The sequence below is a fragment of the Populus alba genome, chromosome 1 (genome assembly GCF_005239225.2).
Source record: "Populus alba chromosome 1, ASM523922v2, whole genome shotgun sequence".
Lineage (NCBI taxonomy): Eukaryota > Viridiplantae > Streptophyta > Magnoliopsida > Malpighiales > Salicaceae > Populus > Populus alba.
In genome coordinates, this window is record NC_133284.1 from 49,662,495 (window position 1) to 49,688,056 (window position 25,562).

General features: G+C 32.6%; 1 protein-coding gene and 1 pseudogene across 1 annotated transcript; both read right to left on the reverse strand.

Moving 5' to 3' along the window:
* Positions 1–2,927: 2,927 nt before the first annotated feature.
* On the reverse strand, positions 2,928–4,930 carry LOC118036684 (probable glutathione S-transferase; annotated as a pseudogene).
* An 8,240-nt stretch (positions 4,931–13,170) lies between these two features.
* Positions 13,171–14,295, reverse strand: LOC118036665 (receptor-like protein 43). The gene has a single exon (XM_035042441.1). It carries the CDS (start codon positions 14,293–14,295, stop codon positions 13,171–13,173), a length of 1,125 nt encoding a protein of 374 aa, XP_034898332.1.
* Positions 14,296–25,562: the final 11,267 nt, after the last annotated feature.

Sequence of the window (25,562 nt, forward strand, 5' to 3'; positions counted from 1 at the left end):
TACACCTGGGAATGATTTAAAAGATCGGGTCACAGGTTTCCAGCCTATATACTGAGTTTATGAAGAGATCAAAGAGATATATTAATATAATATAAACAGATTTTTGATGCGAATGAACAAGGCAAGACCAACAATGTCAGTATCCTTGATAAAAACACAGAGCATACTTAACGTACATAAAATATAACAAGAATGTAAATAATAATAACAATAATAATAAAATAATAATAGTAATAAAAAAAAGAAGATGAAGAATTAATGAGAACTTTGAGATGGAAGATTACTGTAAGGATTGAACAATGATAAAAACAAATGTCAAGGTTAGAGGATCCACTAATGGTACTTCAAATAAGTATAGTATAAACTCTTATTACTCAACTGGAAACCACACATAAAGGAGGTTTCAATTAGATTATAATTGTTAACATGATTACATTAATTATCTTGTTGAAGTAATGCCAATACTTGTAAATATTATCAGGTATTCATGGTACTGACTTATGTTAACAACAAATCAAGTTCCTTTCATAGCACAGAGTAGGTTATACCATACGGTTGGGCTATGAAAGTGCCAAGCATTTGTTGTACCAAGGGTTGTTCAACATAAATATAGATTAACCATTTAACAAGCAAGATATTTAAAAGTGAGCAAGATAATAAACATAAAAACATGTTAGTATTCAAGCATTAAAGTCCTTATTGAGTTTATATTATACTTATTCTTACACCATTAGTGTAACATTTTCACCTTGACATAATATATTTAGCTAAACATAATGAAAGAAAGAAACATAAATAAACAAGATAAGAGCATAATTATACAAATAAAGGAAAGGAAATGAAAAAGCATAAACAAGAGATTAATTATAACATCAAAATAAAACTTAAACATTACAAAATACAAAGAAAGAGAGCAAGAGCATGATCTTGATCTGAACACCAAGATGCCTAAATGCATGGCAAATGCCTCCTTTTATAGGCCAAAATTTAGAACTATTGATTTGATGAATAATTGTTTAGTGGGTGGCCACATCTTGACTAGGTGAAAATCCTTATCTTCTTGTCTGAATAAAACATCATTGCTAACATCAGAACTGAAACCATATGAAATCATGAAAGTTCTAGGAAATTCTCTTAGCTTTCCAGGAAAAAAAAGTTAAGGTCATTTGGACTTCTAGAACTCAAGATATGAGCTGAACACTGAACAATGTCTAGGCTACAGGACAGATTCAGACTTCTCCGTTGTTGCTATAATTTGGACTTGAAAACGGCCTTCTTAAATTTTGCTGTTCACATGAAAGTTGTAGGCCTATGTCTCACCAAATCTGTGTAAGATATGACCCAAATACCAAATAGTGTTCTAGTTTGGACTACACCAACATCTCTTTTCTAAGCTTCACCCTTCTTTATCTTCAAAATTTCAGTAGTTGAATTCATCAATCAATCCTTTGATTTATGTGATAGGCCTGCATTTAAGATGAACATTTACCATATATTAAGGCATTTTATAGTATCACACTTGTTATTATAAAACATGCTTTAGTTAAGGAGTTATTGATACTTCAAGTGCAAAATGATGATATAAAACCTTAATAAACATGTACTTTTAAGTACTAATCATGTTGTCAATGTATCTATTAATTAAACACGCTAATATTCTATACCAATTGACATAACATATGACATAGATAAGGTTCCTCAATCCCTAAAATTTTATGGTTTTAAACTATAGAAAAATAAAACTAAGTTATTGTTCAATAATGATGTCTGACACCATTTTTTCCAAAAAAATAAAAAATAAGAAATATAAAAAGTGAATTTTATCTTCAAATGTAGTATTTTTAAAAATGGAAAAAAAGAAAATATTTCTTCATTCTTTTATCATAAAGTTTTGAAGTTGGGAAAACATCTTTTCATATATTTTTATATACTTCCCATTCATCCTCTTTGTTGGAAAACATTATTCTTCAAGGTTTTTTTTATCTTAATGAAATTTTTAAACCAAAAATAGCCTTTCACTTTTCAACTTAATAACAATTATACCCCTATATGTGTGTGTGTAAATTGCCCTATCCTTTTTAACGCATTCTTCTCCTTCTCCATTCTCAACCACCATTCTTCACCAGGAGCAGGCATAAAAAACCACCAGCAGCAGTGCTTCCAGAAGCGGTAGTGGCAACGCTTCCAATAATAATAGCAATGACAACACTTCCATTAGTAGCAGTGGGAGCGCTTGTGTGATGTGTTGTCCATGTTATTATGGGAATCAAGAATATGGTTGTTTGAAAAGACGTCAAAGATACAACAGTTAAGGAAATACCCGCTGTCAAAGTGGATATATACCATGCAATTAGACCTTAGTTCACAAGCATTTATGAGAAAAATTACATCTGATTTCAATTCTTCAGGTCGTCCTTTGACCCTCTTAATACAGGGAAAAATCTGCCCAGAACCTTGACTGAGCCCCCTGGTATGGATCTGAAGGCAACAAATTAAGGAGCCTTGTCCTTCCACGCCTCATCAAAATACTGAACAATGGTAAGTGACTCGCAAACAGGTTTCCCATTATGGACAAGAACTGGGATTTTCTTGTGAACATGATTCGCTTGAAGAAGTAAATCACTTTTGTTCCTCAAATCTTGTTCGCTGTACTCGTATTTTACACCCTTTTCAGCCAATTCTATTCTCACTCTCATACCAAATGGACTTGCCCAGAAATTCAACAGCGTTACTTGATCACCAGGCATTCTTGAAGTGAAAAAGAAGATTCTTGAAGTAAAGGAACGCTTCTTTGTTTTCTTGGACTAAAAAGGCTGTGGTTTGTCATTGTGGAAATGCGAGTATTTATAGTAAGAAAGGGCTGATGTGAGTAAGTATGGCCGGTTTTCCAGAGTTGTCTTATTGACTGCATGACATATATAGACGTGTTGAACAAAGAGATGGCAGCCTCTTTATACTTGAAGGCAAACATTACAAAGAGAAAAACCACATCCTATTTCAGGCACAATAAAGTACCTCAAAATATTACAGGCACAACTAAGTGCCAGCCTTATTTGAAACACAAATCACACACAACATAAGTACAACTTCTCAACAGGAAATAGCTCCTCCTTGCCTTTGGATGCATATTACTCGAGCCCAAGCATCTTTCTCCTCATCACAACGAAATCACGGACTTTCTGTGGATCTTCAAGAGACTTGGATACACTCTCTTTCTGCAAGCACCTCTTACAGTAAGCAATCAGCTTTGGACAGTCATCCTCTAAATTGAAGTTGCCGACTGTTTCATAGGCATAAAACCAGCAATAGAAAGGAACTAGTGTTACATCAACGTAGCCGAGGGTCTCGCCCCCAAAATAAGGCTTGTCTCCAAGCTCCCCTTCCAAAAGCTTGAGGCTGTCGATGAAATCCTTCTTGGCTGCCTCCTGATCTTCTCCTTTTGTTGTCCATATCTTCCTCCCAAGGTCATATAACTGAAGTTTCATATCACACCATTGCATAACAAATTAGTATAATGGTCACCACACATGAGTATTTTACTATTCTAAAATAATTATGTAAAAGTTCTGGTAAATACATCCAACGAAAATAGCACAGTTTGAAAAAACTATGTTATTGGATATCAATTTTATACACTATTATTATTATTATTATTAGAAAGATTTTTGTATAATGGTCACCACACTATTATTATTATTAAGCATCTTCTCCACTTAACACTTTTATTATTATTATTATTATTATGGTCACCACACTATTATTATTACTAATCAAAAATCAAAATATACATCCCATGCAAATTAATTTATATATACAAAAATCAACCCAAAATTTCATTAACATATTTTATTTTTTGACTAAACAATCATTATTTTCAATAATAATTATATAAAAAATTAATATTAAAAAATATAATTATGTTCAACTATATTATTTTTTCTAATATTTTTTAACCTATATTATTTTTGTAAATCTTGAGACAAACAATGTCTTTTTTCAGAAAAAATTCACCGCACATACTTTTTAGAATCACAAAAGTCAAAGGTGGTCCAGTACATCATTTCTGTCTAAAGAGTAGGGCAAAACCAATCATTGTTAGAGAGGTTAGCTAAATATTTAAAGTTATCTTAGTGCGTCTTAAAGCAATTGTATCCAATCAATTTGGTGATCCTTATACAGAAACATCCTGCCAACCTCTACTTTAACTCTCATGAACTCATAAGAATGAAAATATAGGTCATCAAAAATGAAATGTTCAGAAACCTTAATGGTTAATTTGTTAAAAGGAAAAAAAAATTCACACCCAAGAACACATGAAATGAACATCAAACAGACTTTTCCACCATTCCATGTCGAGATCTCTAATTTCTTCCTTAATTTGATATTAGTCTTGGGGCTAATTGTAGTGGTGATATAACTTTTAATTCTTTCGAACCAATCAAATTGCAAAGGGGGGTTTAATCAAGTCATACCTCAAAAAAAACAAAATCAAAAACCAAAAAGATGAACCATTTATTTACCAAGGAAAAAAAAAACGCCATACCTTTTTGTCAACAAAATCTGCCCAGAACCTTGACTGAGCTCTCTGGTAAGGATCAGAAGGCAACAAAGGAGCCTTTTCCTTCCACACGTCATCAATATACTGAACTATGATAAGTGACTCACAAACAGGTTTCCCATTATGGACAAGAACTGGGATTTTTCTTGTGAAACAGGATTCATTTGAAGAAGTAAAGCACTTTTGTTCTTCAAATCTTGTTCACTGTACTCGTACTTTACACCCTTTTCAGCCAATGCTATTCTCACTCTCATACCAAATGGACTTGCCCAGAAATCCAACAGGGTTACTTGATCACCAGCCATTCTTCAAGTGAAAAAGAAGATGCTTGAAGTATCGCTGAGGTCTGTTAGAGTGGAAATGCTAGTATTTATAGTAAGAAAGGGCTGAAGGGAGTTAATATGGCGGGTTTTCTAGAGTCGTCTAATTTATTGATTGACATAGGCATCTTGAACATTCTAGCTAGCAAATTACGTAATCAAGGACCTCATGCTCTCATATTCCAGGTCATTCCATGAAGATAATAGTGTTAAGCTTTATCGCATGTTGGCGCGGGGTATAAGAAATCTTCATCTAATTATTTGTTTTGAGTCGCTAGAATATTTGATTATATTTATCTTATTAAAAAATTTTAGAGTAAAGAATTGATTGCCACTAGGAAAGATATTTGCATGCCTATTTTATTTGAGATATGTATTATATGGTTTGGATATAATTTAAAAGTTTTGAAGGTTCCTCATTAATAATTTGTCTATAACTCAGAATAATTAAATATTTATTTTTTATGAATAAATTTGACATTTTGAATTTATTATAGGTTTCATATGCCTAGATAAATTCTTATGGGAAGGGTCCATGCAGATGCCCTAATAGGGTTAACTTATCATTAAAAGCAAAAGGGTTCTTCACAACTCGTATATTATGGTAAAAAATGCTTTTAATTAAAATTAGTCAATATCTAAAATTAGCCTAAAACTTTTCTAGTCAAGTCCTTGTAATTTAAATGCTAGCTTACTTATAGGTCCAACATTTATACTAGAATGTTGACCATTAATTTTCATAAATTTAAAATTATTTAAATATTGGTCAAATTTTTAAGGAATTTTATGAACTTGGTGGAAATTCAAAAAGATACAAAGAAAAATCAAAATAGGTATTTTTCTAAAAGCATGCTACAATATTTTTTCCTCCTTTTTTATAAATAAAAATACAATTTTTAGAAGAATTGGATTGAATGTAACGAGGAAAAATAATTTTTTAAAAAAAATGTTGTTATTTGGGCCATGTTTGGCAAAATAATATTTTTGTTCAAAATAAAAATGTCAAAATAGGTCTGAGGACGTGTTTTCTAAACACTCGCTTAAGCCAAAATTCTTTTTATCAAAATAGTGGCAAACAAAACATTAAAGCCTTAAGTATTTAAACTCGGTTTTGACACGATCAAGTTGACCCGAAAAAACTCTCGTTTAATCATGAACTGAACAAAAAAAAACAAGGTTTAATTCAAAACTAAACCATAACAGAGATTTAAAATGAAACAGAATCAAAACTAAAAATACACACACAAAAAAATATAAGAAAAAACATATCAATTACATAAACATGAAGAACCAAGAAAAAAAAAAACATGAAGAACAATGAGGAATAACAAAGAACATTCAAACTCAAGCTCAATAACATAAACATCAAATCAAACTAGATTTCAAGCAATAAAAGACAAGGTTTTGTTCACAATTAAGCATAGATCAAAAATAAAGTATCCATTTGCTTTGATGATTGCTCAAGCATCATCATTTTTGTAAAAATGGGTTTCAATTCAAAACCAAAACCTTAAGATTAAAACCTAGAAAAACATGTTATTGACACATAAAAACCCTATATTATTTACTAATTATGATAAACGAGCTTGTTGAAACCAAAATCAAATAAAAATGAAACCTAAAATTTAACTTTGAATTATCAAGAATATATATAAGATTTCAACTTTTAAAATTGTAGCCCTATTATCAACAAAAAAAATATCAAAACTCAATCCAAAACTAATTCATTAAACACTTTGAGACTCAAACTAAACTCAGGAACCATGCATTAGCAACCTAGAAAAAGCCATTAAACACCTACTACTACCTTTGAGAGATTCCAAAACTACTATACTTTGTCAAAACCAAACACACAAACACCTTTTAAACATTCCAACAACATTAACAACAACTTAAAAACAAGATTATTCAATCAAAACAACATTTTTAATCATCAATCCACATAAATGCTAAAACAAAAAAATGACAAAAAGATTCAAAAACGTCATTAAACATTGAAAAAACATGAATGGGCAGGCCACATGCACTTCACCCTCGAGTTTTCATATGGTTATATATTCTTCAAGCTTGTTGACTATAGGCTACTACTTCCCTTCTGTTTTCCTTCTTTCCTGTTCACTTTCTATTCTTTTCAAAGCCTGTTAGGGGTTCTATGTCAATACTGCTTGATCCCATGCAATACTTTCTTTAATTTTAATATTTTATCTTCATTACATTTTACTACGAACCCGATCGATTGCTCCACATAGAGTTTTTCTTTAAAGACTCTAGCCAAGAAAATGTAATCATTGTAGTTGATCCCAGGTAGTTGAGAGTAGCCTTTTGCCACTAACCTTGCTTTAAGCTTTTGTATTGAGCCATGAAAGTTGAGCTTTATTCTATAAACCCATTTAACTCGAATGATCTCTTTATCTTTTGGTTGATCCATTATCTCTCATATCTTATTTTTCTTGATCATTTTAATTTCTTCCTCCATTGCCTTCACTCATACTTTTGTTTAGATGCATCTTCATAGCTTTTCAGCTCCACAATTATGAAATTGCAACTTTCATAAATGTCTATTAATGACTATATTTTTCTAACTAGTGAAACTAAAGAAGTTTCTCCTTGCCTTATAGTAGATTGTGATCTAGATGAACTTGAAGATGTTGGCAATTGACTTGTTGATGGAGAAGATGTTGGTGATAATGATGGATTTATACCTTTTTTCAACATCTACTTCACAAATTTAAGTTTGATGAAAATTGATTATTCTTTTTCCATTTTTTTTTCCTCCCAATTCCACTTAGCATTCTCATGAAACTCAATACCCAATTCCACTTATCATTCTCATGAAACTCGATCTCAACTAATAATTAGCCTTTTAGTTTGTAGATTATATACTTTGTAGCCTTTTGATGTTGAACCGTAGCCAAAGAACTATTCTTTGTTCAGCCTTGTCATCCAACTTACCCTTTTGCACTTAGAATATAAGTGTAGCATACATTGCCAAAAAACTTTGAGATGATTTGCTAAAGGCTTCCTTCCCGACCATGCATTAATCAATGTTTTATCTACCACTACATTGCGCTTGGTACAACCGGTTGAGTGAGTTTTTAATCTCCATTGGATTTTAGGCATCCAAAGGTGATACTTCTATGTTTATGCTCTCTCTCGATGGTGCCATGATTTACCTATTTGTGTATATTAATGATATTTTATTAACTAGGAGTAACTCAGTTGTGCTTCATAGATTGATTACTTTGCTGCAATCAGAATTTAAGCTTTGGGATATGGGTTCTGTTCATTTCTTCTTGGGCATTGAAGTTAAATCTACTGTTATAGGTATCTTATTAAGCTAACATAAGTATGCCCTCGATATCATCCAACGAGCATGTATGGCTTCTTGCAAACCAGTTGATACTCCTCTACCTGCCTCCTCCAAATTAGGACTCCTGTCTGATACTCTTTACTCTGATCCCACACGATATCGCTAGATTGTTGGGGCATTACAATATCTTACCTTCACTGGACTTGATATTTGCTATGTAGTTAACAAGGTATGTCAATTTATGCATACCCCTACCAAGGATCATTGGTCTATTGTTAAACATATCATGTGTTACCTCCAAGCTACAACAACTCATGGTTTGCACATCACTTGGGATTCGCTTTTGTCTCTTCATGGTTTCATAAATGCTAATTGGTTTGGTAGTATTGACGATCACAAATCCATAAGATGAAATATAAATTTTTTTTTTTTTTGCTTTCTTGGATGACAGAGACACAAAGAATAAAAAGATGGACGCAAACACTGAAAAACTTAAGGGAACACTAAAAAAAAAACAAAACTAACAGAATGATATTACCTTGTTTCAGAGCCTAACTCTAATACCAACTGATGCGAAGCTCGTGATCATGTGGTCACACAATCCACAATCAAAATTGAGATCTGATCCAGGAAAGTCGAAATATGTCTGATAGGAGTGTGACACAATGAAAACCTACCCCAAGGCACCAACACTATTGGAATGAGTAGAATGACGCCACGAAGCTAGTTAATCTTCAATAAGTCAAATTCAGTTCATTTAAGAACTGAAGAATGCAAGAATCACTCTCACACGTTAAAACTAAAAATCCAAAAGTAGTAATCATCAAAGCTGCAAAAATTTTGGTTTACATGAGTTTAAATAGTTCTTGAAAAGTTAACCCTAATAGACCCCTTATGTGGACTTATATGAGGTCCACTCAAAATTGACCCAAAACCCTAAACTGAAAAGCCCATAACTTAATCTAAACAAACCTTAGATCCTAGCCGAAAACAAAGTATTAATTACGCCCAAACAAGCCTTGGGCTGTAGCTAACAAAATAAAATAAAACGCCTAATATTAAATCCATGTTCTGCCATGAGAAGAAGAGAATGAAGTAAAATATTATATAATTGATTCAAGACTTATTTATAGCCTTCTATGCAGCCCTTTAATCCTAGAAACAAAAGGAAAATGTAGCCACTATATTGTTTCCAAGTTGTAGCAGGATTCTTTTGTTTCCTTTGCTGTCACTTCATGGCCCAAATAAGGTTGTATTGGACCCCTCTTATACATGGATAAGATATACTGGGGTCTCCTCTTGATACTTTAATGGACCTTTCAATTCTGATTTGGTTGAAACTGTCAAAACAAATGCATTTAATGTCTCTTTCAATGTCTTTGTCTTGGACCGAGTCATTGGACCATTTGGAACATGTAATGGGTCCTTGCTGGTGTTTCTAGGCTGGTCCACATCATAAAATATTCGGAGATTGATGTATCCAAGCTCAAGGAAATTGAAGTTGTTGAGTATTTGGATAACAATATGCCACAAGAGGTCTTGCTTAACAAATGGATTTATGAATCACTATGATATGTCTAGGCTTTAGGGAAGGTTTTGTTAGAACACAATTTTTGATCCCATATTTTTTCTAAATATTTTCAGCATACAATATATATATATATATATATATATATTCTTGATGTATTTGTGTTATTTTCAGCAATTTCAACATCATTCCAAAATGATTCAAATTTCAAATTTGTTTTCAAACATGTTCAACTTTATTGTTATTCATTTTTGGATCCCCATACAAAAAAAAAAAAAATTATCGAAAGAAAATAAAAATATAATAGCAGTGAGAAGAGGATGTCGGAGTGTTCGGAAAATGACCAAAAAATTGGTCAAGTAATTTTAAAAATACAAAGATTGAAATTTGACAACTCTATTGACAAAGAAAATTCAATTTGAAAAAGAAAAGTAAAAAATAAACGTTTAAGGATTCAATTAGATTTTGTTGAAAGATTAATTGAGTTTATGAAGGGTTTGATTACAAGAAAAATTAATTCTTAAATCAATTTAAGCTTTAATTGGAAGAAATTAAAGTTCGGGGGTTGAATTATAATTTTTAAGAGTTAATTTAATCAAATTAGGAGTTTAATTGTATAAATATAAAAATTTAATGAGCAATTATAAATGTAAAGGTTGAAATAGATAATCCATTCTTTCCATGTGATAATATTGAGCTTCTTGTTAGCAGATCGCCTACTTTCAAAAACTTTCTTGTGATCTTGTTTTTAATATATTATGCTAATTCTATACGAGTTGATGAAATTTTTAACTTAATTATGATCAAACTTTTCTCTTCTACTGAAGTTTTTTAGAGAACTAGAACGACTGAAAAAATTTTAACGACTGAAAAATTTTAAGGCCATTGAATGTTTTGCCATGATAGAAGTCAGTTGAATCAGTTTTACTGCATCTGGCAATGACAGACCATGACATTCATATTTTTCTTTTCTTTTCTTTTCTTTTTCTATTTTCCGTTTTTTACGAGAGAGATCATAGCTAGGCATGCTTTGTCAATGCAATTTTTTTTTTTATAAGCAAAAAGTTAAAGCCAGGGAATGGCCGAACAAACAACCCAATGGGTCATGAACAACAGAAACAACAGGAAGACATGCAAAAAACATAGCCGAATAAGATACAAGTCAATAGATTAGTACAAATCCAAAATCTATCCGAATCGTTCTTTCCAATCTAACGACAGCAGTAGACCTCTTCAGGGCATATAACTTTAAGGCCCCAGCACATTAAGGAAATTCAGATGAACTTCAACCCCTAAAATCAATGAAAATCAGTCTTTACTATTAGAGAATAATATAAATTATTTATTAGAATATCACCTGATAACTTAAGCTTTTAAGTTGAAATGGTTCTTTGATATGGTATCAGAGCCTTGATGATGTTCAAGTGGTCATGAATTCGAATCTCACTCACCATTCCTATTTATTTGATAAAAATTAAGCACAAAGTAATGTGGGCTTGTGCAAATTTGAAGCTCAAAGAGCTTTCACTTGAAGGGGTGTGTTAGAAAATAATATAAATCATTTCTTGGAACCTTATCTAATAGCTTAAGTTTTTAAGTTGAGATGATTTTTTGATATTTACAACTAATCACCAGACTGAAACGCAGTAAGCCTGAGATAAAAAATTGTATTGATACCATTTCATCAAATACTATTAAAATTTTACTTGATTCATTTTTTAAAAAAAGATTTCTCAAACCAGCGTTCACAAATCGGCCAAGACTTTTTTTCAAAATTCTTAACACATTTAATGTAAATATACTCTATCCTTATCCATCATGCTTGACGATTGAAGGGTGTTTAGAAAAAAGAAGTAAAATAATTTCGTTGATGAAATCTTTCATTTGATTCTTATGTTTCTTTATTTAGGTAATGGTCATTGATTAGGCTTCTTCCTTGCTGTTTCCTTCCAAGCATGACCAGATGCAAGATCCTGAAGTCAATGGTGATTAATGTAAAAGGTATTTGAAGAGTCAAAAAATCTGACTCTACAAAAACAGAGTCACCCCTGATATTTCTTTCATACTGCACTGAATTCTCACAGATTTGTTCATATACATGCACCTACAAATTACTTTAGTAAATCCAAGTCCAAATCCTGTAAAGGAGTCGGCAAACGACATGATTGCAGCAGCAACTGAAAGTCTGAAAGTCATTCTATGCTATGGAAATCTGATATCTTTGATGCTATAATCTGAACAGCTCTGAATATCAGCAAAGAGGAAAGCATTTTGACCATTTTCAAGGTAACACTTTGATTGTCGATTTGCGATTGAATGATATAAATTTATGAGACGATAGATGGCTCAAACTTCGCAACAAATGAAACTCTCTTATGCTTCGTATACAGATGAAAATAGCCACATAATGGTGCTCGCGTAAATGGACTAATCAACCAAGCATCCAAAAGTCCTGGAATTCACCATAAAAGTACAACATGAGCCATACAAATCCCATACTTGCACAGATATTGAAACAAAGGCATGTCTGGATTTTACCTGAAACATCACAACACAAAATTAGGAGGCTTAAGGTAGTTTGTCTGAACATTTCCGAACCTGAAAGGATAGGGAATAGAAAAGGAAATCAGGTATAAGAGAAGAGGTGTTCAACTACCAAGATTTACTCTAACGGCATCCATGTAAGAGTAGTTAATTTCGTGTTCCGGTTACAGGGTCAGGACCAGGCCTGAATGAAGTGACCATGTCACAAGTAACTAGGATAAGAAACTCAAAATAACCAAAATGCGGTGAGCCCTGGGTTTTGATTCTTCAAATTATCACTAGAAAGAGACTGAGTAATTGATAGTGAAGCAACTTTGTGATATGAACTTATAATTAAAAGAATCCCTTCTATTTAGTGAAGCAGAGTTAGGGATAAGATAGAATATTCAGGAATTTGCTGTCATCCAGTGTCTATATATATGCATTGAGAGTCTGTCACAAGTAAGGAAGAAGCTTGGTTATTAAAAGCAATAGCAAACAATTATTTTCCAATCTATACATTCATGTTACTTGCACAGCCAAGAGCCAACATTTCTCTCCCTTTTTTGAGTGCTGGCTTAGCTCTCAGATTCTCTCATCAGCAACTCTCATGGATTTGCTTCTTTGTCAATAAACCGACACACATGCATACTCTCACTCAATAATGAAATGGAAATTTGATGATTTGACGAGATGTATTTTGGCCGTGTTTGCGCATTGGATCTATTTTATGGTTATTTCTTTGATTTGGCTTCACCTTTGGATTTTGACTTCAGGCTGAGCCCTGTGAATTTGTGACTTGTTCTCTTATTTGCTTATATGCCACAATTACTTTATATATTCTTAATCATACCTTGTCCTAACATATTATACATATTATTCTATAAAAAAAAGAGCATATTATACATATTTCTACCATTTGTTCCATCTACTAGAACATTCTTCTTCTTCTTCTTCTTCGATTCTGTTCATTTTTCTGCCGTTGCTTTGCCTTGAATGATTGTTCAATCCACTCAGTGCATCTCTTGGTCCTCCAAAACAAGATGTAACCAATGGCAACTCCCACAGGCGCCCCACATCCATATCCAACCAAAGCAAATTTCCAACTAAATGGACTACCTGGATCCGAAAGGATGCTTTCTCGTTGAGCTCCTGATGACAGATGATCTTCAACATCATCACATTTCTTTGACAATGGGAACCCGCACAACCCAATGTTTCCCTTGTAGGAATCATTAGAGAAGGTAGAAAATTGATTCCCTATTGGAATCTTCCCCTCTAACCTATTATACGAAAAATTGAGAACCGATAGGAATGTCAAGCTTAATAGTTTCGTTGGGATCTCACCTATGAGCTTGTTTTTTGAGAGGTCTAAGGACTCAAGCAATGTCAACTTTGATAGAGATAGTGGGATCTCACCTATCAGATTATTTGCAGACAGATTGAGTACCTCTAGCAACTTGAGATCACCAATCACTTCAGGAATCTCTCCTTCAAAAAGATTGTTTGACAGGTCTAGGACATTGAAAATTGTTAAGATGTTTATATCATCCATTCTGTGTCCTTTGCTTGTTATTGACATCCACTCCCTGTAATAGTAAGATCCCATATACATCTGTGACCCATTCAACTTGATCCTCATTGACTTCCATATTGCAAAGTAATCCAATGGCAAATTTCCTGTAAAATAATTCGAGGATATATCCAAGATTTGAAGCATTGGGAAGTCATTTGATGTCAATGGCTCACCAATGGGACCACGCAAACTATTTGATTGTAGGATAAGAACACGCAAATCGGGAAGCACCCCTAACCAGAAAGGAAACGTGTCGTTAATCTGGTTATCTCCAAGGTCTAAAACTTGAAGGCGTTTGCAATGCTTCAGAGACATTGGAATTTTCCCTGTCAACTGATTAGCATATAAGTTGAGTGTCTTGAGGCTGCATTCTTTAGTGAATTTCCAGGGCATCAATCCGGAAAATCTATTCTTCCGCAGATTTAGTACGATGAGGGTATCACCAAGGGCCTCAAGACATTTTGGAATTTGGCCTGACATGTAATTATAAACAGGCATCCAAGATTGTCAGGTTGCTCAAGCTGCATAATGATACAGGAATCTCTCCAGTGAGCTTGTTCTTTGCAAGTGAGAGGAAGCTGATAGAGATTGGTAGAGTTGGAATCGATCCTTCTATTAAATTGCAGGTAAGATCGAGAGAGGTCAAAGAGCTTAAAAACGGAGCAGAAGGTGGTGCTTCAAATCCATCCAAGAAATTGTTGGACAGATTTAAGTAAACTAAGCTTTCTAATAGCCAAATCCATCTAGGCACTTTGCCATGGATTTTGTTGATAGAAAGGTCAAGCTCAACCAACCCACCTAGTTTCTGCACGAAACTCGGGATTTCTCCAATAGTGCAGTTGACAAGATTCAGCCTTTCAAGGTAGGGGAGGTTAAGAAACTTGATTGAATTAACAAGACCAGAAAGGTTGTGACCACCAAGGTTAAGGCCAATCACATGTTTTGTAACTTCATGGCAATTGACACTTTCCCACGAGCAACAATCAGTGTTAGGCTTCCATGAAGTAAGCAAAGAACCTGAGGAAGGCTGGAGAGGAATAGAGGATTCAGGTTTGGCTGCAGATAAATCCTTTTGAGTTGGAGCAAGGCTGTTTTTTCACTGCTACTGCAATGTTGGCCAAAAGAAATGGTGAGAAGAAGCTTGTGACAATGGTGTGAAACTAGAGTTTGCTGGACATAAGAAGGGTAGGAATGAAAAGCAACAAGCTAGTCGCCAATAACCTTTCATTTTTGGAGAAAATTTATTGTCTAGTATGTTATAGTCGATAAACTGATGGGTTGGTGAATTTATAAGGAAAATTAGCTAGATGTAGAAAACCAGGATAGGTATTTGAAATCAGCATATAATCTCATAATCAATCTTAAGGAATACCTCCAATAACCATTCAACAATTATTATTATTATTATTTTGGATTAGAACTTACACCATATTGAATTAATTACTGTTAATTTGGAGAAAAATATCTCATGTGGGATTTCCTTGTCTGCTGCTATCTTTCAAATTATGAGAAATAGACTTGACTAGGAGAAGTTACTTGTCCTAGGTTGTATAAAAAGGTTCCAAGAAATTTCTTGGTCTTCAATAATATTTCATGCGTCACATTCTCATACCAAGTGGCACCAACTGTTTTATATAGTGATAAAAAATTTAAGAAAAGGTGTGAAATTTGGGGTATTCTTTTTTCTTGATTGAGTAAATTGAAAGTGCAATAACTTTCTTGAATTGGGATCTCAAGGCAATGCTACTTAAAAAATGTTAAAAATATTAATTTGCTGGTTAGTTAATTTAAAGGAATAAGTTATATAATTATTTGTCAATGATAATTAATTGGTTCATGTGTTACTACTTAAAGAGCTTGCTTCCAAAAAGGTAGGAGAGTATAAAGATTCTCCCCCAAATTATCAAATAGGGATAAATCTCAAATTAATTCCTCAGCTATAAAAACTAATTTTCAATATAGTTCTCATACTTAAACTTCTATCAGTTGGACCCTCAAAGTCTAATTTATTCCCCAATTTAGTCTTTTATTTAATATCTCTCATAAGTTTTCAATGGAAAAGTAAATTATCTTAAAAATGACATCACTTCATTATATATAATTTATGAAACATCCTTAACTCTTAAATTTTCCTAATACTTCCTATGAAGTTTTCTTTCAAGGAATCGATACAAATAAAAAAATTAAAAAAGCAATTTTTTTAAAAAAAATAGAAATTCAATAATAATTATCAGAAGCCTTGTGAGTTGCTTTCTTTTTTTCAATTCATGCATGATTTTATCAATTAAGAGCCAATTTCGATATTTCTTTTAGAGGGAGGCTTATTGCTTGTTGCCGTAGACATTGACATACATAGTAACTGAATAAATAAGTTTATTAACTTTAATTAGTTAAGTATCTTAAAAACGTTTAATTAGTTAGGTAATAAATAGGATTCCATATTAAAAACAAATAGTAATTTGATTTCAAATTTACTTCCACAAGAAGGTAAGCAAGTGAAAACCTCCTATTCATAGTCAAGTATTTTACTGTAATTAGTGGGATCTTTTGAAAAGATAAGTCAAACACTCCATTATATTTGGATCTATCAATATTATTAAGTATTTTTTAAAAGTATGATAATTATTATTTTTTTAAAGTGTTTTGTTTTTTAAATATATGAAAATAATATTTTTTTATTTTTTAAAAATTTATTTTTAATATCTATATTAAAATTATTCAAAAATACTAAAAAAATAATTTCAAATAAAAAAAATGTTCAAAATTAAACAAAACATGATTTGAATCATAAAAACAAATGTCTTTTATTTATTTAACACAATTAATGCAACCTTTCTTTTATCCCAAATATTTTTTTTGATACTTTGATTGCATGATTCTGACATCCTAGCTGACCTAAAACGTTCCTCTAATTACTTTGGCATCCATCACTCTTGACTCGAAGAAACTTGGCTTGGATTCACTTGATGATGCTTTGAATCATTGAACGCAATTAATTATCTCATCAAGTACTCAACTACTAGAGCTCTAATTTTAGAACGGGTCAAAGACGAAAAATGTACTATAATATAGTGGTGGAGCCAAAAAACAATTCAACTACTCATTACTGTATCAAAAGTAAACCTTTCGTATTTTGTTATTATTATTATTTTTTTTTTTATTTCTTACATTAGTCATGGTCAATTGAAACTTGGCTTGTTATTGTTAGTGAATATTTAATGTGGCTAATTGGTTGATTTTATTCATTTAGTATGTGTGTGTATTATTAATAAATATTTTTAATATTTATTTATATTAAATTAATGAATACAATGTTGATTAATAAATTTAGAGTAAAGATAAAGTTTATGGGACAAAATATTTGCAAAGAAAATTATAAATTGTTATAATTATGAGATTTCTATTACATCTAAGCATTGTTTTTAAATATTTCTGGTCAATGTACTATTAAGACAAGTCCATATTATATTCCTTTGTTTATGAAAGAAAACGATTGCTTTCATAAGTTGAGGTATGAAAGATACCTAGAACTAATGTGTAGGTGCTTGTTGAATAACATATACAATGAATTGAGTCATTTAAGAATTTCATACGGAGGGATCATAAGTTTATAAAAAAGATGACATGACAGTTATGTAAGTGATCCTCATACTTGAAATCATTAAGTTATCTTATATGTAGAGTGTATTATAGAATATACCTATATAAGAAATATCATAGGCATACTCTTATGTTGTAATCTCCACCATTACTATTTTATATTGCCCTACACACACACACACACATATAGAAAAGGTTGGCTAACCAATAGGTCAAGCCTCCTAATTATTCTCAACTTGGTATAAGAGCATTCTGCCATCAAAACTTTTCTCTCCCTCTCCCTCTTGCAATCGACCTTCTCTCTACTTTTCCTAAATGGATTCTACTGCTGCTACTGCCGACTTCTCCCTCACCACCGATGGTGTAGCTCAGTAGGCCAGCCATGTACAAGCTACTGTTGGTGGTACCCTTCCTCCATAACAGGAACCTTCATGATTAGTACTTAAAAGTGCATGTTTATTAAGGTTTTATATCATCATTTTGCACTTGAAGTATCAATAACTCCTTAACTAAAACATGTTTTATAATAACAAGTTTGATACTATATGATACCTTAATTTATGGTAAATGCTCATCTTAAATGCAGGCCTATCATATAAATCAAAGGATTGATTGATGAGTTTAAGTATTGAAAGTGAAAGGACAAAGAGATGGCCAAACTTAGAAAAGAGATGCTGGTGCAGTCCAAACCGGAACATTGCTCGGTAATTGGATCATATCTGGAGCTCTAGATCTCGGATTTAGGTCCCTTTTATATGGATAGAAAGGTAAGACAAAGGCCTACAACTTTCATGTGGAGCCCAAGATTTAAAAAGGCCGTTTTGAAGTTCAAATTGAAGGAACAACGAAGAAGTCCGAAGCTATCCTGCAGCCCAGACACTGTTTAGTGTTTAGCCCATATCTTGAGTTCTAGAAGTCCAAATGACCTCATCTTTTTTTTGTTGGAAAGTTGTGACAATTTCCTAGAACATTCCTGAGGATTCTGTGCAAATTATGATGTTAGCAATGACGTCTTGTTCAGAAAAGAAGATAAGGATTGTCACCAAGTCAAGATGTGGCCACCCACTCATCAATTAGTCAACAAATCAATAGTTCCAAATTTTGGCCTATAAAAGGAGGCATTTGCCATGCATTTAGGCATCTTGGTTTCCAGATCAAGATCATGCTCTTTCTTTCTCTCTTTGTATTGTTTATGTTTTGCTTTCATTAATATCAAGTTTATGCACTTCATTTCCTTTCCTTTACTTAGTTAACTTCTTTCTCATTTATGTTCTTATCTTGTTCATTTATGTTTCTTTCTTTCATTAAGTTTAGCTAAGTTAATTATGTCAAGGTGAAAAGGGTACACTAATAGTGTAAGAATAAGTATAATATAAACTTAACATGGACCTTAATGTTGGATACTAACATGTTTTATATTTGTTATCTTGTTCACTTTTAATACTTTTCTTGTTAAATGGTTAATCTAGATTTATGTTGTATAACACTTGGTACAACAAATACTTGGCACTTTCATAGCCCATGCTGTATGGTATAACCGACACCTGAGCTATGAAAGGAACTTGATTTGTTGTTAACATAAGTTATAATCATGAATGCCTGCCAACATTTACAAGTATTAGCTTTATTCGAATAAGATAACTAATGTAATCATGTTAACAATTTATAATATGATTGGAACCTCCTTTATGTGTGGTTTCCAATTGAGTAATAAGAGTTTATACTATACTTGTTTGAAGTACCATTAGTGGATCCTCTAACCTTGACATTTGTTTTTATCATTGTTTAATCCTTACATCAATTTTACATCTCAAAGCTCTCTTTAGTACTACTACTACTATTATTACTATTATAATTATTATTAATATTACTACTAATTGTTATTATTATTATTATTATTACTATTACTATTATTGTTATTATTGTTGTTATATTGTTATTTATAATTTATATAATTAACCTCTTTGTGGTTCGACCTTGGTCTTGCCAGGTTATTTATTACTTTGACACTCCTGCACTTTGGAGAAGACATCAAGCTTTTGGTTGTGTCAAGTTTTTGATGCCGTTGCCGGGGAGGTAAATTCTTGTATAAATTATAATATTTATTTTATTTTCTCTTTTCATTTTTCATTTTATCTAACTTTTGTTTCTTTTCTTTTGTTTTTTTTCTTTTTCTTCTCTTTTCTTTTCTTCCTTTTATTCTCTTCTTACACGTGCATGAGAATTTGGTCACGTACATTAAGTGGTCAACTTTGTAGTGTATCCTTATCATTTTCAGAAAATATAGCCGAAGAAGATAATCAATCACTTCATAATGAAAATAATGAGAATAACCGTATAAGAACATTTAGAGACCACATGAATCCTACAAGAACAAGTGCACCATCATGAATAGTTTTCCCTCCTAATGCATCTCATTTTAATTTTAAGCCAGAAATTATTCAACTTTTACCTTGTTTTCATGGTTTAGACCTAGAAAATCCATACTTGCATTTAAGGGAATTTAAGGAGGTCTGTAATACCTATAATGACTCAAATTATAGCATGAACACCATTCGATTAAAGCTTTTCCCTTTTTCATTAAAAGATAAAGCTAAAACATGGCTACAAAATTTGAGACTAGGATCCATTCGTGCTTGGGATGAAATGCAACAATAATTTTTAAAGAAGTTTTTTCCATCTCACAGAACAAACTCTTTCAAAAGACAAATTATCACTTTCACTTAAAAGCCAGGAGAAATATTTTACCAATGTTGGGATAGGTATCGAGATTTGCTTAATACTTGCCCACATCATGGTTTTGAAACATGGAGATTGGTTTCATATTTTTATGAAGGTTTAACACCTAGAAAATAGGCAAATGGTTGAATTGATGTGCAATGGAACTTTCGAAGATAAAGCCCCTAATGAAGCAATGGAGTACCTAGACTTCCTAGCCAAAAATGCTCAAAATCATGCATTCTTCCATCTTTTTGATTAGTTGTTCAACAAACATGGAAGGCTAAACTCATTTTCTTGGTTGCAAGGACACGGAAACCTTCGGATTTCAAGAACTATGAGATTTATTTTACATTTTCTTTTCAGTTTATATGATGAATATGTTTGTTCTCCTATGCTTATTTTTTCTATGATTGTTTATTTTAATTGCTAGAGCGGACTCTAAGTTATTATTGTAGACAATTTATTGCTATGTTTGATATCAAAACTGGAGTTGTGGTATATGAACTTATGAAGTAACTGAGTTTAATAATTATGGCGAATCTACGTTATTAATCTTAGGGAGAATATTCAATCAAATCAAACATAGTCTACGAACAGTTATGTTTTCTTGATTAATCAACTTATCTAGTTCTTAAGACTGCCATTGAATTAAATTACTAGTATGAACATTGTGGTTGTTTGATGGTTAGGGTTAGTTATATAGCAGATCCATTAACTAACCAATGTTTAAAAGAGATAAATATTCATAATATAAATTGATGTTTTATTTCCATTATCAATTCTGATTTCTATAGGTGGATGTGTGCTTGCGACCAAGATTTGTTCTCTTGATAATTTTTTGATTTTATTAAATTTTGTTTGATAATTTTCTGTTTTCTTTTGTTTTAGCCTAGATAACATCCAAACCCCCCCCCCCAAATTACACATCATCTAGTATAAAAATCTGACTTGAACCTTCCTCGTGAGATCGACCCCTTGCTTGCTTTATACTATCTTTTGTGTTGTGTTTGAAGTTAGGGTAAATAATTTGTGTGATCGTGACATTGCAATAGCCTCATATTACCATACCATTATTATCTATTTAGAAATTCAACCATGATAATCATGTTTACTTTGAATTTCACGCTTCTATGTTTTATGTCAAGGATCTCATCACCAAGAAAGTTCTCCTTTCTAGTCAGAGTAATGATGGTCTTTATGTATTCTCTGAGTCTTTTGCCACGTTAATTCCTTAAGCTTTCTGCATCTCCATGATTATTGACCTATCGCACCATTGTTTGGGTCATCCAACCCCTCGCATTTTAAATTTGTTAGTTTCCTCTCTTGCTCAGTGTCAAGCTTGTCCTTTAGGCAAGTCGTTGCATTAGTTGTTGCGACCTATGGGTCACAAAATTACTGCTCCACTTGATTTAATATTTAGTGATGTTTGGGATCCTGCCCTCATGTTTTCTTCTGATGGTTTTTGTTACTTTTTTATATTTTTTGATGCGCATACCAAACATATATGGTATTATCCGTTTGTTGCCAAATCTGATGCGTTTTCCATTTTTCAACGTTTTCAAACACTTGTTGAGCGTCAGTTTTCAATTAAAATTAAATATATTCAAACTGATTGGGGCGGTGAATATCGTAAATTCAATAAATTCTTTCAGACCATTGGTATTCATCATTGGTTAATATGTCCTTATACTCATTAATAAAATGGCACCATGGAGCGTCGTCATCGACATATTATTGAAACTGGCCTAACCTTTTTAGACCAATGTAGTGCACCATTGTAATTTTAGAGCTATGGTTTTGAATCATCGATTGATCTTGAGTGTCTGTTTCGTTTGAATCATATGTCATCTTCGTTTGAGTGTATGTTTCGTCGTACTCCTGATTATAATTTTCTATGTACTTTTGGGTGTCTTTTTTCCATTTTTTGTGTCCATACCATGCTCACAAATTAGATTTTCGTTCTTCTCCATGTGTGTTTCTTATGATTTGAAATATCATTAGCAGATCCTCTAACCTTGACAATTGTTTTATATTTGTTTAAATTCTTACATCAATATCACATCTCAAAGCTCTCTTCAACTCCTTTTCTATTATTATCTATTTCTTTATTTGTAGTTTATACAGCTAACCTCCCTATGGTTCAACCCTGGTCTTGTTGAGTTATTTATTACTTCGACACTCCTACACTTGGAAGAAGACATCAACTATTTGATTGTGTCATAAACCTCTCTTCATATTCCTCTCCACCAACTTCTAGGTATAGGTTCTTCTTCTCCATGCCCAGCTGCTCACAAACATCCTATGGTATGCCATCTTAGACAGCTCAAGACAACATTGTCCATAGCAACTACCACTGCCTCTACTGCCTCCTTCAATCGGGTAGTTTCTCTTCCTACTCATGAGCCACTTGTTTTTAATGATGCTAATAGTTATGAGGCTGGCATAGTGCTATGCACGAGGAAATTTAGGTCTTATGCGCTAACAGAACTTGGACCTTAGTGTTGTTTCACCTTTGATAAATGTTATTGGTAGTCGGTAGGTGTATAGGATTAAACGTTGATCTGATAGCAGCATTGAGAGGTATAAGGTGAGTCTAGTTGCTAGAGGTTTCACTTAGCAGGACGGTATCAATTACTCTGAAACCTTTGGTACTGTTATCAAATAGGCAACCATCAGATCAGTCTTCTTCATTATCGTTTTATATGATTGGAAAATTCATCAACTTGATATCCATAATGCCTTTCTCAATGGCGTTCTTGATGAGGAGGTCGACATGAAATAACATTCAGGTTTTTGTTGACTCTGCTCTCTTCTCTAATGTGCGTCGATTGCATTAGTCTCAATATGGTTTAAAATAGGCTTTGTAGGCTTGAACACCCCTCGTCTGAATGACTTCTTGCTATCCCATTAGTTTTTGCGCCTCTAAGGTGGATACCTCATTATTTATCTTCTTTATTGGTGCTGATATTTCTTATCTTCTGGTCTATGTTGATGATATTCTGTTTACGAGTAGCAACTCTCCTATGTTTCAATGCCTCATACAGCTACTGAGCTTAGAATTTAAGCTTCGCAACTTGGGTATTGTTCATTTATTTCTTGGGTATTGAGGTTATGCCTATTGATATGGGTCTTATGCTCCAACAATATAAATATACACTTGAAATCCTCACTTAGGCTGGTATGTTATCTTGCAAACTTGTTGATACTCCTATCTCGACATCCGAAGCTATCATACTATCAGATCCTTTGTTTTTTTATGCTACACGCTTTCATCAAATTATGGGTGCTCTTCAATATCTCACCTTTACAAGATTAGATATTTGCTTTGCTGTTAATAGAGTCTGTCAGTTTATACATGCTCCTACAGATTCTCATTGGGTATTCATTAAAACATATCTTAAGTTATCTTAAAGGTATGACAACACATGGCCTCCATATTACTCGTAGTTCTTCCATTGCCTTACATGGTTTTACAAATGCATATTGGCCAGGTAGTGTTGATGATAGAAAATCTACAAGTGGTTATCTTGTGTTTTTTGGTCAGACGCTGATTTCATGGAAATTTGGTAAGTAGCGTATAGTTGCTCGCTCTTCTACTAAAGTTAAGTACAAAGCCTTAGCCGATGGCACTACTGAGGTTATCTAGCTTCAGTATTTATTAATAGATCTTCAGATATTGTTAACCTTGGTGCCATTTATTTTGTCCGTGAATCCTATTTTTCATGCTCATACAAAACATGTTGAGGTTGATTATCATTTGTTTGAGATAGAGTTGCGAAGGAGATTCATATTTGTTTTATTTCCTCTCATGATCAACTTACAAATGTCTTTACTAAGCCCACTTCCTACTACTTTTCATTTCAAGTTTCCGGTTGATTCTCCACCCTTAGTTTGAGGGGGCATATTATAAAATGTACCTATATAGAAAATAATATAGGCATACTCTTATGTAGTATTCTCGACCAATACTATTGTATATTATCCTACACACATATATATAAAGAAGGTTGGTAAACCAATAGGTAAAGCCTCCTGAGTATTCTTAACTAAGTGTTATATTTTGATCTTGATTACACATTGTCTAATCAAGAGTAACAAATAAGAAAATATTAGGTATAATATAAACTATTAAAGGTATTTGAGTAATTAATAGAAGATTCATCATTCTACGTGAATTAGGAAAAATATTCTATATATTCTCAAGTAGTATTGCTAGTGAAATCCTTAGCCAATGTGAATGAGATTTCAAATGAGTTTTAAATTTTATTCAATGAATCAATGACATTAAAAAAGTGTAATAATGGATCGCCTAAAATATTGAATAAAAAATAAAAGCAAAGGCTCATGAAACAAGCAAGGCATAGCAACCAAAATTGATGTAATCCAAGCACCAAATGATCCATTGGAGGTTTTGGTTGGGTCCAGTTACAAGGCTTAGAGCTAAGGGGTTCAAAAAGCTTTTCATAGACTTCTTCAAGATATATGGGCTAATGTGGACCTTAAGAGGATATTAAATAATGAGGAGAAAGCCATGATTAATCTTATTCATGTTTAAAAGAGGCTTATTGGTGAAACCAATACCATTACACAAGGATTGGGAGAAGAAGACTAGATTCAAACAATTTGACCTTTCACAACCTTTTTATCGTAACTAGAGCTATAGGTCAAATTTTGAGGTGATTCTAGTTGATCTAGAAACTAGACTTCCACACATTTCCAACGATGTATAGCATGCCTTCTAATCTTTAAGTCGAGAGAGAACCATCCATTTGAAGTTGAGCTTTGCTGTTGCAAAACAGAATGCAAAAGTAGCCGAACTTGTCTTATTAAATTAGTTGGGCTATTAAACTTTCTTTATTTTATGAGGAAACACCTGTTTTGGTTTCAAACTTGCTTCCATTTAGTTTATTTCGCGTCTTCAAATCGTCATATTACTCACACAAATTTGCATTGCTACTCATGAACTTGTCATCGTAGTTTCTTTTTGTTTAGTTTCATAAATTTCTTGCTTCTTGAGTCTATATCAAATTTTATAAATTCACTGTGTAGTTGGTTGCTTTTCTTAATTGTTGCTAGGTGATTTCAAGAACTAAAAAAAGCAATTTGAGTGGAAAAAGGCATATGGAGCATATTAGAGTGAAAAGCCTATAAATTTGTGTGAAACATGAGTGTGTGAGGTGTTATTTTTATTGCTAAACAATTTTCATGCATGTTTAAAAGAATAATAATGTCTTCTAATAGTGTGCCATGAAAGAAGGGTGAATCCCAAAAGATGGGCTTTTGAGAATACAACAACAGATGGAATTTATGTTTGGTTGAGCTCATGACTAGGATTGAAAAATTGGAGACTAACTCTAATGGGGGATGTAGTAAAAAGGTTAAAGAAGCTAGGAAGCAGGAGAGTGTTGCTGGAAACTCTACAGATA